The sequence below is a fragment of the Chelonia mydas genome, chromosome 1, assembly GCF_015237465.2.
Source record: "Chelonia mydas isolate rCheMyd1 chromosome 1, rCheMyd1.pri.v2, whole genome shotgun sequence".
Classification (NCBI taxonomy): domain Eukaryota; kingdom Metazoa; phylum Chordata; order Testudines; family Cheloniidae; genus Chelonia; species Chelonia mydas.
The window spans coordinates 95,291,536-95,306,676 of record NC_057849.1 but is presented as its reverse complement, the minus strand read 5'-3'; the positions used below and the strand labels follow the sequence as shown (position 1 = coordinate 95,306,676).

Sequence of the window (15,141 nt, the reverse complement as noted above, 5' to 3'; positions counted from 1 at the left end):
CCACTCCAGTAGCTGCCCTACAGACACCAGTGGAGTGAGAGTGTCTGCCCAGGACAATCCAGATCTTATGAAAGAAGAGAACCTTATTTCTGAGGAGGAGTTCCAGGATATCAGCAGCATGGAGGTAGGGGACTTCCAGTCCTTCTCAGGGCTTTCCCCTCATTAATGATATCTAACAACTGCCTCAAGATGAATGCACCAGCCTTGAAACTGTCCTTGTTAGTATAAAAGAACAGAGAACATCATGGTATGTACCGTACCAGAAGAACACACCTTTCTCCTTATGATCTATTTCTGCCATTTCTACTATCCTTGCCGTCATTGCCTTGATATCCCCTAGAAGCATGTGTTGGAGGGCATTTGGCCACTAACAACACTCAGCCCAGCAGTTTGTTTTATATTCAGTAAGCACTGAATAGCTACCAGACCGTGATTGCTTTTTTGGTCACTATTCTCCTAGTACTGTGTTAAAAGTAGTGACTTTAAGTTGAAAATCTGTATAAGCCATCATCAAGCCCGAGATTTCAAATTCCCCCTTCCTTACAATCTGTATATATGAGTCACAACTATATTTACTGATAGCGAGAATTACCCTGTTTAGCCCAATTCTTTTGTATATTTATTTCAGATTTTTTATTTTTCTCACTTAAAGTTGTGAGGGCACCTTGTGCGAGCTTTTGCTGTAAAAATGTGGATTTCATAGGACTCCACATCAAGGGAATGATGATTACTCACTGCCATTATTTTTGCTTTTATTTTGCTGGTTCTGATGGATTGATTACACGTTTTTCTCTGGTAGTGTGATTCATTAATATTGGGTTATAGTTTGCTTGATAACATAGTAACAGTTGAACCCACAGAGTCATAGAATCATAGAATTCTGGAAGGGACCTCAAGAGGTCATCTAGTCCAGTCCCCTGCATTTATGGCAGGACTAAGTATTAAATAGATCATCCGTGGCATGTGTTTGTCTAACCTGCTCTTAAAAATCTCCGGTGATGGAGATTCCACAGCCTCCATACGCAATTTATTCCAGAGCTTAACCACCCTGACAGTTAGGAAGTTTTTCCTAATGTCCAATCCAAACCTCCTTTGCTGCAAGTTAAGCCCACTGCTTCTTGTCCTATCCTCAGAGGTTAAGGAGAACAATTTTTTCCCTCTTCCTTGTAACAACCTTTTATGTACTTGAAAACTGTTATCATGTCCCCTCTGTCTTCTCTTCTCCAGACTAAACAAACCCATTTTTTTCAATCTTCCCTCATAGATCATGTTTTCTAGACCTTTAATCATTTTTGTTGCTCTTCTCTGGACTTTCTCCAATTTGTCCACATCTTTCCTGGAATGTGGTGCCCAGAACTGGACACAGTACTCTACTCTGGGCTGATTAGGCCTCAACTAGAGTGGAAGAATTCCTTCTCGTATGTGGATACAACACTCCTATTAATACATCCCAGAATGATGTTTGCTTTTTTTGCAACCATGTTACTTTGTTGACTCATATTTACCTTACTTTAAGGTCAGAAGGGACCACCAAATTATCTAGCCTGACCTCCTGTATAACACAGGCTACCAGTATCAGCCAGTACCCATATAATAACCCCACCAGCTGAAATTAGACCAACTCAGTAGAGACCATGGGAGACTAAACTATTATGTGCCATGGGCAGAGAATAGGAGGGGCCAAGGTGCACCAGTGCAAGAGGCCCATCTAGTGGCAGGGAATTGACCAAGTGAGATATACTCAGATAACACCCGCAAGTAACTCGCACTCCATGCTGCAGGGGAATGTGAAAACCCCACAAGGTTCCTGCCAGTTGGAGCTGGGGGAAAATTCCTTCCCAACCCCACATATCATGATCAGTTAGACTCTGAGCGTGTAAGCAAGAACCAGCCAGGTAATATGAATATGTTTTTACAAGTCTGTGAAATAAGCAGATTGGTAAGGCTTTGTAGCCTTAAACTTTTGCGGTTGTTTTTGTTTTTTTAACTTGTATTAATTTCAATATATTAGAAGGAAATGGGCCTTAGTTTTTAGGCAGAACTTCCCATTGACTTATTCAGACAAGAGTTAAGGACAGCATGAGTGATAAATGCAAAACAAAAGCTTACAGGTTGAGACTTAAGAGAGGAATGTGCTGGAAATGGCCCAACTTGATGATCACTTTAGATAAGCTATTACCAGCAGGAGAGTGGGGTGGGAGGAGGTATTGTTTCATGGTGTCTGTGTATATAATGTCTTCTGCGATTTCCACAGTATGCATCCGATGAAGTGAGCTGTAGCTCACGAAAGCTCATGCTCAAATAAATTGGTTAGTCTCTAAGGTGCCACAAGTCCTCCTAGTCTTTAGGCAAAATTCTTTACGCAAGTGCCTGTAGGAGCTGCAGTTGTTTATTTAGAGAAGGGAAAAAATACTGGTTCAAATAATTGGTTTCACTCAGAAGTTCTGCTTAAAAATTGATGTCACAATATTGTAACTATTTGACTCATATAACTTAGCTATTACCTTTGCCAGTTTTAATGTTGCGTTCTTTTGTATGTGAGAAAGAGTGAGAGCATTCTTAGGGTAACATTTTAAAATAATTTCAGGAATATGAACATCAAAGATCAAAAGAAGAAGAAATTCTGCAATCTTTTCATAAATGGAAAGAGGAAGAAAAAGAGAAATTGGCTGATGAAATAGAGAAAATAAAAGAGATGTTTATGAAGGAGTTTAAAGAATTAGCTGCAAAGAATACTACATTAGAAAATGTAAGTGATTTAAATATGGAATTTCTGTTAATATTGTCTGTAATGAACTGATCTTGGTTTATTATTTGAAACATATCATAATAATACCTAGCTCTTATATAATGCTTTCCATTAGCAAATCTCAAAGCTATTTACAAAGGGGGGCAGTATCATGATGTTAACATTATAAGAGCTGTATAAAACTTAAAAAATATTTAGTTAATTAATTAATGGTTATATTCTGGTATTAGCTCCTTAATTCCAAAATGTTTTCAGTTATTTTCTGAATTGCACTCATTTGTATGAAGGAATCCTGCCTACAAGTTACATGTTTACTCTTTTCTTAGTCCTGAACCACTGAGTTCTTGTTTTGCAATTGGTTAGTATTTTATCATTACTGTCTGGCGGCACGGTGATTATGGGTGACATAGATGAGGAGGAATAGCCTCCGTAGCAAGGTCCTGAGAGAGTAGAACTGCCTGGGGTGTTGTCACAAAGATAGAAAGTTGCATTTCCAAGTTTTTTGACTATGGATACAGCTGTGAGTGTCCAGGCACATCAGAAAAGCAATGTGCATGAATTTAGTAGAACTGCTTTTATTTTGTTCATGCTAGTTCCTAACCTGCATCCTTGTAATCACAGTAAAACTGATAAATGTTTTACTGCTTAGAAACATTTGTGGGGAGAGTCTGATGCATACACCAACTCTAAAACCAGTTATAATTTAAACCAAATTGCATATTAAACTGCAGTCCTATAATATTTTCTTGAATATATGCTGGTTTTTAACAGATATTTTTCCTCTTAGCAATTGTTAGAATTACAGAAGTCCAATACGCAGCTGAAATCCAACTTAGGCACTTTAAAAGACAGCCATGAATTTACAGAAGAGAGACCTCAGAATGATCAGGATTATCAGAATATGATGCAACTTCTTGAAAAACAGGTAGTACTCTGATGTAAAGATGAACATACAATATAGTGATCACTACTGCTAGTCTTTGTGTTTGTACTTCTGTAAATAAGAATGTAAAATTCAGAGTAAATTTCCTGTAATTTTCATTTGCTAAAGTATTTTTTTCTTTTCTGGTTCACTGCTATCTACTAAATATCATTAGTAATTTCTGTAATGGAAATTATTCCCAGTGTGACTTGCTGACGAGGGATTTAGACACATTGACCTGGAATTCTCACCTATGCCGTATATGTTCTGGGTGGAGTTCATTGGCAGAAGGAATCATTTGCGCCGCCTTCATCCTGGTGTTGCTTTGGAAAAATACATTTAAAAATTGAACAAATGATAAGAAACTCTGAGATGTTAGAAACTTTTAGTAATGGGTTGTTCTCTCCCCTCCCCGCTTTCTTTTAATTGAAGAAAATTCATGGTGGAATTTGTTCAGTTCTTCCCACAAAGGGAAGTTTACTCCATCTTTAACAAGTTAAGGTGTTTTATTTCATTGGCACTATAAACAACGCTCCATTAACCAGTGTTTGAACTTATGTTATTTAGAAAAAAGACTACTCATATGTTTGTTATTAGCGAAATGAAATATATCATGGTAACTTTATATTTTGTCAACTGAGAGACAGGACTTACATGTCCAGGATCCTATGAATACCTAATTTCCAGTATGATTAATAACATATAACAATTACACTCAAACATATGAGACACTTCAATTACTGTTTAAGTCATAAGGAAGGGGTTACTGAAATGCTCCAGTATTAATAATCTTTTATGCTGTTATAATGTAATTCAGCTTCATGATTAACCAATTTTTAATACAAACAAAATCTTTTCAATGAACATTTACTTTCATTGTAGGAGGGTAAGTGGACTTCTAGAATACAAGCCCTTCATCAAGAACATGAAAAAGAAAGGTGCCAGGTAAGATTGCATAGCAATGTATTTATACCAACAACCTATTTTTAAGCCAGTGAAATAAAAGCAAGCACCATACTCTGACAATGCTACTAATACAGTTTTCAACAACTGGCAGATTAGAAATCATAGATAATCAGAATTTATGTTCAGAGTACATTCTTTTAGTATATAGAATTATTTATTATTTCTCTATTTCTTTTACGGTAGTGCCCAGAGATAGCAGTCAGGATCAGGGTCCTGTTGTTAAAGAACCTGTAGAAACACAGAGAGACTGAGTCCATGGCCTGAAGAGTTTAACGTTTTTTCAGCTATGTGCAGAATGTACTATATAGTATTTTTGCATACTAGGTAGTTAATATAATGTACAAAATAAAATGGCAATGTACAGCTCTCATTTATCCTGATGGGCCAACGGGGGCGGATTTCCAACCTTTTCCAGCCGTGAATCTCAAATTCCTCCCCTTTTTTCCCCCATTGGGTCTCTCTAGTCCTGAATCCTTTGAGCTTTTCTTGTTCCAGGAAAAACATTATAATGGAATTTGATTTCTGCATTAATTCTCATATTTTACTTTTTCTTTCTCTTCTTCAGTCTTTATCTTTTTTTCTTCTAGTTATTTTTTCCTCTCCTTCCTGCTCTAAGTTTCTGTCTTTTCTTCCTCCTCCTCCCTTCATGTCTCATTCGGCAACATAGCCATGATCCGGAACTGTCCAGATCAAAAATGGGAAGATCAGGGGCTGCATGGCTATTACTACTTCACCCCCAGCAAGCAAGCAGCAGGGAAGAGTCATGCAAAACCCTGAAAAGGGATATAGTAAATTACTTACACACACACACTGGGTACAAGAGTAGGAGACAGGTGAAATTGTGTGTATTCCTTATGGGGTTTGTCACTGCATTCTGCCCCATACTCATTGCTGATCCTGAATCAAGCCCATTTTTGTGTTCATTGCCCAGATTCCCGTCTATTCTTTCTAAAATAGCATTATTTGCTACCATGGGTAACTGTAAATAATTTTCTTTATCTAGTCCTATACATTTCCCTGTAGGTCTTACTTTCAGACCATGTCCATAATGTATACGCACATCCCTTACTGTGTTCTGTGCTTTTTGTAAATGTGTAAACGAAAATGAAAAATTCTGTGTAAATGAAAAATGTTATAGGCCCTGATTTAGAAAAAAAGTCTCGTATTCAGGAAAGCACCGCAACACATGCATGAGCCCCGTTGAAATCACACATGCTTAAATACTTCCTTGAATTAGGGAGTGACAGAGTGCTCAAACCCTTCACTGGGGCTAGGGAGGCTGAGTGTTCTAAAGTAGCCCTGACCCTCCTCCCCTGCCAATCATGCATGATAGGAATGGGGAGCTGTAAAAAGAGGGTGCTGTAGTCAAGCGGGGGGAAGTCCAGAGAAGGGAGTGGCTAGAGTAGAGTAGAAGGGGGCACCCTAGAGAAACTCATTTACACAGGGCCACGAAGAGAAGGATTTGAATCAAAACCTTGCTTGTGTAAACAATATAATAAAATATTTTATGTAGGACTGTCAAGAGATTAAAAAAATTAATCGCGATTAATTGCATGATTAATCGCACTGTTAAACAATAATAGAATACCGTTTCTTTAAATATTTTGGATGTTTTCTACATTTTCAAATATATTGATTTCAATTACAACACAGAATACAAAGTGTACAATGCTCACTTTATTTTTGATCACAAGTATTTGCACTGTAAAACAATAAAAGAAACAGTATTTTTCAGTTCACCTAATACAAGTACTGTAGTGCAATCTCTTTATCATGAAAGTTGAACTTACAAATGTAAAATTATGTACAAAAAACTGGCATTCAAAAACAAAACAGTGTAAAATTTTAGAGCCTGCAAGTCCACTCAGTCCCACTTCTTGTTCAGCCAATCACTCAGAGAAAAAAGTTTGTTTACATTTGCAGGAGATAATGCTGCCCGCTTCTTGTTTACAGTGTCACCTGAAAGTGAGAACAGGCATTCACATGGCACTGTTGTAGCCAGTGTCGCAAGATATTTATGTGCCAGATGCACTAAAAATTCATATGTCCCTTCATGCTTCAACCACCATTCCAGGGGACATGTGTCCCTGTCGATGATGGGTTCTGCTCGATAACTATCCAAAGCAGTGCAGACCAATGCCTATTCATTTTCATTATCTGACTCAGATGCCACCAGCGGAAGGTTGATGTTCTTTTTTGGTGGTTTGGGTTCTGTAGTTTCTGCATCTGAATGTTGCTCTTTTAAGACTTCTGAAAGCATGCCCCTCACCTTGTCTCTCTCAGATTTTGAAAGGCACTTCAGATTCTTAAACCTTGGGTCAAGTGCTGTAGCTATCTTTAGAAATCTCATATTAGTACCTTCTTTGTGTTTTGTGAAATCTGCCGAGAAAGTGTTCTTAAAATGAAGAACATGTGCTGGGGCATCATCCGAGACTGCTATAACATGAAATATATGGCAGAATGCGGTAAAACAGAGCAGGAGACATACAGTTCTCCCCAAGGAGTTCAGTCACAAACTTAATTAATGCATTATTTTTTTAACAAGCGTCATCAGCGTGGAAGCATGTCCTCTGGAATGGTGGCCGAAACATGAAGAGGCATAGGAATGTTTAGCATATCTGGCATGTAAATACCTTGCAATGCCAGCTACAAAAGTGCCATACAAATGCCTATTCTCACTTTCTGGTGACATTGTAAATAAGAAGAGGGCAGCATTATCTCTCATAAATGTAAACAAACTTGTTTGTCTTAGCGATTAGCTGAATGGACTTGTAGGCTCTGAAGTTTTACATTGTTTAGTTTTTGAGTGCAGTTATGTAACAAAAAAAAATCCACGTTTGTAAATTGCACTTTCACGGTAAAGAGATTACACTACAGTACTTGTATAAGGTGAATTGAAAAATACTATTTCTTTTGTTTATCATTTTTACAGTGCAAATATTTGTAATCAAAAATATACACTTTGATTTCAATTACAACACAGAATACAATATGTATGAAAATGTAGAAGAACATCCAAAATATTTAATATGTTTCAATTGGTACTCTATTATTTAATAGTGCGATTAAAACTGTAATGAATTGAAATTAATTATTTTAATCACAATTAATTTTTTTTAGTTAATTGCGGCAGTTAACTGTGATTAATCAACAACCCTAATTTATGTAATATTAACAATTAGTTACTTTTCACTGGTTTATTTTGTAGCTACTGTCACAGATTGAGAAGCTTAAATCATCAATGACAGAGGACCTAAATGCAAGTAACATCTTCTATAAGAAAAGGATAGAGGAGCTAGGGCAGAGGCTTCAGGAACAGAACGAGCTGATTATTTCTCAAAAACAGCAGGTCTGTTTTATAACGTATTCTTGGGTATCTAAAACCTTGGGGGCATGTGAGAAGAGATTTTTTTTTTTAAATACTGTAATCTGTGGATGAATTTCCAATTTTCATAAATCAGTATTCTCCTAAAACTCAAATTGGTGGTTTTACCTCTGTAAGTGGCATTGGTGAGATCATTACTGGAATACTGTATCCAGTTTTGATGGCCGTACTTCTAAAAGGGTCCGCCTGGGCCATCAAATTCAATCTTCTATTGTTGCAGTCAACCCGATCAGATAATCCCATTCATAGATTTATCAAATTGGAAAGGGCTCAGGAAAGATCAGCAGTAGTGATTTGAGGTCTGGAAAACATACTTCACTGTGAGAAACTTAACAAGCTCAGTCTATTTAGTTTATCCAAGACAAGGTTAAGAGTTGACTTGGTTATGGCCTACAAGTATCTACCTGGGAAGAGATTTCTGAGTGTAGACACTGTTCTAATTTATGAGAACAGGGCATAACAAGATCTAATGGCTAGAACTGAAGCTAGATAAATTCAGACTAGAAATACGGCACAATTTTTTGACCATGAGGATAATTAATCATTGAAACAGCTAACCTAGGAATGTGATGGATTCTCCATCACGTCAAGTCTTTAAATCAAGACTGGATAGATTTCTAAAAGAGATACTATAGTTCAAACAGTTTATGGGCTTGATGCAGAAATTACTGGGTGAGGTTGTATGGCCTGTGTTATACAGGAGATCTGTCTAGATCAGGGGTGAGCATACTTTTTGGCCTGAGGGCCGCATCAGGTTTCGGAAATTGTATGGAGGGCTGATTAGGGGAGGTTGTGCCTCCCCAAACAGCCAGGCATGGCCTAGCCGTCGCCCCCTAACGGCCCCCCGACTCCTGCCCCATCAAGGCCCCTGTCCTCTGACCGCCCCCGGAACTCCCACCCCTGACTGCCCCCCACCGCCCCATCCAACCCCTCCTCTCATTCCTGACTGCCCCCATCCAACTAGCCCTTCTCCCTGTCCTCTGACTGCCCCCCGGGACCCCTGCCCCCATTCAACCCTCCCATTCCCCGCCCTCTGACTGTCCCGACCCCATCCACCCCCTGACCACCCCCCCCCCAAACTTACCTGCCCTCTATCCAAACCCCGTTCCCTGCCCGCTTACCGTGCTGCCTGGAGCACCGATGGCTGGCGGCACTATAGCCGTGCCGCCCAGCTGGAGCCAGCCACGCCACTGCGCAGCACAGAGCACTGGGTCAGGCCGGGCTCTGCAGCTGTGCTGCCCCAGGAGCTCGCAGCCCCACTGCCCAGAGCATTGCGCTGGCAGTGCAGTGAGCTGAGGCTGCAGGGAAAGGGGAACACGGGGGGGAGGGGCTGGGGCTAGCCTCCCGGGCCAGGAGTTCAGGGGCCAGGCAGGAGGGTCCCACGGCCCACCAGTTTGCCCACCTCTGGTTTAGATCATCATAATGGTCCCTTCTGGCTTTAAAAATCTATTAATGTATCTATGTGTTAAATTGCGTGTGCTTATCAACAAGAGTCTGATTTTGCAGACTTCAGAAAGTGTTTAATTTTAAGCGCATGCATAAGTCTTTGCCCAATGGGGGGGCCAAGATTTGTGTGGCTGGTTAGCAAGTAGCAACTCTTAAGTCATTTTCCATAACAAAAAATTACAGCTGAGAGTCAGAAACCTACTGAGCAATAAATAATATACAATTAAATAGTATATTCAGAGAAGCAGACGTAGAAGAGTACTTAGTCTTAGACAAACTCCGTACAAGAAAAGTGACATCTCCAAAGGAAATCAGCATTACCTGGGTTATAAAATGTCTCATAAAGGATCTCCTTTTCTGAAAGGCAACTATGAAGGTCAAAGTTCCTCAAAGTGGAAGGGCTTGAACAGCAGATGAGATTGCTGAGAGAAACTGAAAGCTAGACTGGATAGATCATGAAAGGAGGTACCATTCAGGTGACACACTATGAGTTGAGACCTTTGATGGGTTGGATGTGCCAAGGATGGAAGAATGTGTCAATAGGGAAATGAATACGGTAGCATATTTTACAGGAAGATATCAAGCAAATTAAAAAGTAGCATTAAGAATTTGGAAATCATCACTGGAAATAGGGTGAGGGACTAAAGAGAACTGAACATGATCTCAGTATTTTCCTTGATCCTTTAAAAATATTGGTAAGTTAAAAAGTTCAAGTCTGACCTTTCTACCAGGAAGTTTACTAAGGACAAAATAAGAACACTTTTATAAATACAGATTGATCAAAGTCAGAATGGGTTTATAAAGGAATGTGATGATGAATTTAAATGAATATAACTAACCTTCATGACGACATTAAATGAGATTTGACTAGAAAGAAATAGACATAAGACATACTTCAGAAACATTCACTTATAGCCTTGGTTTGATGAGTAAAAAAATTATGCAGGACACTGTGTTCTACTGTTGTTTAGCAAATAGCTATAAATGATAGAAATTTGTTTCTAAATGCAAAAAAATTAAAAATCTAAGAAGTTCCTTGCAAAGAACTGTGATACAAGAACTTCAGGGTTTCATAATGAAGGCCTCAAAAGTCTATAAATACTAAAGTTATGATTCTTCAAGCAATCTCTGCACATTCCCATGCATGGGGTGCACTAAGCACCATCAGCACATCCCAAGAGTGGGAATTTGCAGAGACCATCTTGAAGAACTCTTGCTATATGTGATCAACCTTTATATACCTGAGCAAATTTTGATGTGTCTCCAGTTGCTTATACATTAAATATGACACAGGCTTAAGTGCTTTGCTCAATTGGGCCCCAGGACACCTTTTAAATTATATGATTATTAAAGGTATGGTTCTGTCATGGAGGTCACAGATTCCGTGACTTTCCAGGACCTCAACAATTGCTTGTGCAGGGGCAGGGCTGGAGCAACTGTCAGCCCCAGGGATGCCAGAGCAGGGGCCTCTGGAGCAGCAGCCGGCAGTCAGCCATTGGGCCGCCTGATCAGAAGCCATGATGCTGGAGCAGCTCCGAGGCTCAGCCCCCGGCAGTGCTCAACTGTTAGTCCCCCCAACACCAGGATTTTTTTAGTAAAAGTCAGGGACGGGTCTCAGGCTTCTGTGAAATGTTGTTTATTGCCTGCGACCTTCCCTTGACTTTTACTAAAAGTAAAGTAGTATTTTTACTAAAAATACCCATGACAGAATCTTAACCTTAATGATTATCTAAATGTTTTTCTGCAGAACCCCATCTTTGTTCATTGCACAGGCTGAGTGGCAACTGAGGCTGAACTGTGTAGTGAATATGGTTGGGGACCAGAGGAAATCAATGGGACTTTTCACACACTTAAAATTAAGCATGTGCTTAAGTGCTTTGTTGGACTGGGGCTGGACTTCAGTCCCCACTGTAGAAGTTGGAAATACAGCATGTAGTAAACGATACAGGCACCCATAGGACCCCTGCCTATTTCACTGCATTGTCGAATGGCATATGAGGTATGTTTACAGAGCAGAGAGAAACCCCCGGCTGGCCCATGCCAGCTGAATTGGGCTCATGGGGTTAGGGTTATGGGGCAGTTTCATTGCTGTGTAGATTTCTGGGCTCGGGCTGGAGGCCGAGCTCTGAGACCCTCCTGCATTGCAGGGTCCTCCTTCACTGAGCACCATGCAGCTTCAGTGTTGAATGAAGTGGAGTCCAATGAAAACAAAATTTCTTCATCTATGTAGCATTTTAAATAATCATTCCTGTCATCCTGTCTTTTGGCAATAGTGGAAATTTTGTCAGGCTTTATATACTTCAATAATTATTTTCATTTGAGGCTTTGTATTTGAGGACAATTATTTTATTCAGTCTTATGGCATCCATTTCTAACTGTGTCCTCACCTTATTGTAAATTTTTCTGTTTCAGATAAAACAGTTGTCCACAAAACCACTAATAAGCGTCAAACCACATGATGGTAAGTGCAGGCTATAAGAAAAGGCTATAAATTAGGTTTATTCTACTTCTGAGTCTAACATTTTGGTTCAGTTATCCTAATACAAAATGCTAAAATACAGTTATCCTAGTGCAAATGGTACAGTACATTACAAATTGATACTTGAACTTCACAAATTTAATTTTAAAAATCAAATCAGCGCTTGCAATGTAACTGTACTTCATATTGTGTCAGTGCTGCTGGTTCCTTGCCTCTTTTCTGTTGTGTGTCAAACCTGCACAGATTTGCAACCTTAAGGTTTTACAAGGCACAAAGCTGAACACTTGAAGGGAGGCGAAATGAAAGCATGGTATTTAATAATTTTTAAAATGTAAATTATTTTACAACTTTTGGTTTGGGTTTTAAAAATACTTTAGCTTGAATAGTTTTATTATTGGGTGCCTATTGGCATCTTGGGCAGGTGGAGATTTACTTCACGTGCATACAAAGGACAGATATTGAGAGGGCAGATGAAATTCAATAATTTACAAACAGTTTTAACAACTATAATAATGCTTTGCACTGATAGCACCTTGTATCTGAGGATCTCAAATAACTTTACAGTTAGTTAAACCTTACAAGCCCTAAAATATAGGCAGATGTTGCAGGGTGGAGTCCCAGAGCATACCTCTGTAGAGTTGGCGCTGCAGTCGCCTCATCTCAGTTCCCCTCTTGGTTCTCCTGTGGCTAAGAGTTTTAACATTGTAGGGCTAACTTGTCTTAAGTTGAGTCTGCTCATGTCCGCTAAGACAGCCCTGAACAAGTAACTGCTAAATAAACCTGAACAAGTAATTGCTGAAGCAACTAACTATTGTGAATATGTTTATAGAACATAAGGGAGGCAGGAACTAACAAAACTAATGATGGTTGGTATGTTTATAGTGAACAAAGTAGGCAGGAGCAGTCTGAACTTGCCTTAAGCTATCTGCATAGTGATTGGATCTCACATGTAAGAAGCGTAGATGTTAGTAGCTAGAATGTATATACACAGTGTGATGCGTGACATGAATTGAAATTATGATATCACCCTGTACCCAAACCCCCTGCGTCTAGGCCTGACCAGTGTGGGCAAAGAGCTGTTACATGCCTAATAAAGTAACCTGAGTGATGAGCTGGAGCTGAACTGAGATTTTTGAATCCCAGAGAGCTGGACGAAGTGTTCTTCCAGAACTGGACGAGGTGTTGTGGATAAGCTGAGTAGTAAGGTCTCCAAGGGAATCCCAAGAAACGTAACATTCCTCCCTCTTAGGGCCTGATTTATTAAGTCCTCACAAAATAAACACATGATTCCTTTGGCTCGTTCAGGCTTCTACCCTTGCTTAGTCAGGGTTTCCAATTTACCCCTGTTTCAGGGCTTCTGACTCTGGCTCTTGAGACTCTCTGCGAGTCCCACTCTGACTCCTGAGCCTCTCTGGTGAAACCTCTTTTCCCCCCCCCATCTTCCCTCCCAGGTCTTTTCCTAGCCCTGGTCCCTGGACTCAAGTTCTTCCTTCCCTTGGGGCAGAGTCTTCACAGTCCAGCCTTTTTGAATCCTGGTAGGGTTTCATAGCCCATCATCATCGTGGTTCACCACAGGAGATTCTCCCTGCAATCTTCTCCTGACTCCAGGCTTGCTTTTGACTGAGCTAAGAGCTTTAATAACGTTCAGCGGCATGACTTCTGGACACCATTTCCATCTTGGTCTGGGGAGCTTTCCCGGAACTACCTGTTCCTAAAGGAGCCATGCATTGGAATCAGCTAGTCCTGGGCCCTCACTGCTGTCACAAGGGACAAACTAGGCTATTACAGGAAGCATTTCACACATTAGAAAACAGAGACAAAAACAGGTTAAGTGACTTGGCCAGGTTTACACCTACAACTCAGTGGCAGAGCAGGATTTCAGGTTTACCTCTCCCATCTCCAGCAACTTGATAATACTGTCACTTCAATTCCTTAGTAAAGCAACCTTTTACTATTTTGGAAACTCTGTTGGTATAAAATGTTGTCTTTCCCTTGAAATATGTTCTGTAATTAATTTATAAATGTGCTACAGTAGAACCTCAGAGTTACAAACACCTTGGGCATGTAGGTTGTTCATAACGCTGAAATGTTCGTAACTCTGAACAAAACATTATGGTGATTCTTTCAAAAGTTTACAACTGAACATTGACTTAATACAGCTTCGAAACTTTACTATGCAGAAGAAAAATGCTGCTTTCCCTCTATTTTTTTAGTAGTTTATGTTTAACACAGTACTGTACTGTATTTGCTTCCCCTCTCCCCTGCCCCTTTGGTCTCTGCTGCTGCCTGAATGCATACTTCTGGTTCCAAATGAGGTATGTGGTTGACTGGTCAGTTCATAATTCTGGTGTTTGTAACTCTGAGGTTCTACTGTATAAGTAAATATCTGCTATATTTGAATGTATACATCTGTTATTGTGTACTGTAAGACATTTGTTGTTACCTTCTTTCTTTTGTACTGTTTTAGTGAATGCTCCAGCACAGCATGTTGTAGAACGTAAATCAAGTCTACCCGATGCACATGGTAAGTTCTGTAATAGAGTCAGTTTCAGTACATGTAAATCTAATACTCAGTCTTCACAATTTATCATCCGTGGGATCATTTCTATGACAATACTTAAATTCAATGGAGAATACAATTTAATTAACTGTGCTTTAATTCTCACATTAAACATTGTTCTAAAATACATGTAAAGGGACACTATTGAGGTGGGTAGGTATATGACTGCTTTGAGAGTGATTCCCACAAGATAGATGATTCTTACCTTCCTGGTGTATTCTATGTAATTTGTTTTTCCAACTGATCATTGGAACTAATAGTGGAGGGGAACCAAAATTGTGACTTTCTTTTTCACTAACAGTGAACAAACTGGTGTTTGCCTAAAGAGTGTGTGTGAAGTGATTTGTTTGCTGTGAGTCTTGGAAAAAAATGTTTTTTTCATGTGGTTTCAATCATTAGTTGGATGGAAACTACGACAGAAATAATCAGGAAGCTACAACTCTCCTGTTGGGATTATTGTCTTTGCTACTGTAGGTCAATATTTTGGTTCACTAGTCCACAATATTCTGATGTCTAATACTGGAAAAAATCTACATTGACACTGTATTCAATCATCCTACTTTGAGTGCAGTGATATGTCTAAGAATGTATCATCATACTGTATCATGTCTTATTGCTTTAATTTTTTTCTTTT

The 15,141-nt window shown here is 39.4% G+C and overlaps 1 protein-coding gene across 4 annotated transcripts in view; it reads left to right on the top strand.

Annotated features, from left to right (window-relative positions):
- The window catches only part of DZIP1 (DAZ interacting zinc finger protein 1), an 83,141-nt gene that overhangs the window by 25,878 nt on the left and 42,122 nt on the right, over window positions 1–15,141 (top strand). For 3 of the 4 annotated variants that reach the window (XM_037895867.2, XM_043534669.1, XM_037895872.2), the window contains exons 5-10: window positions 2,588–2,749; window positions 3,537–3,674; window positions 4,554–4,616; window positions 7,846–7,986; window positions 11,881–11,929; window positions 14,415–14,471. In XM_037895867.2, the coding sequence (XP_037751795.1) occupies window positions 2,588–2,749; window positions 3,537–3,674; window positions 4,554–4,616; window positions 7,846–7,986; window positions 11,881–11,929; window positions 14,415–14,471 (610 nt within the window). The remainder of the gene's footprint in view (window positions 1–2,587; window positions 2,750–3,536; window positions 3,675–4,553; window positions 4,617–7,845; window positions 7,987–11,880; window positions 11,930–14,414; window positions 14,472–15,141) is intronic. The other variant, XM_037895879.2, reaches the window with a different exon arrangement.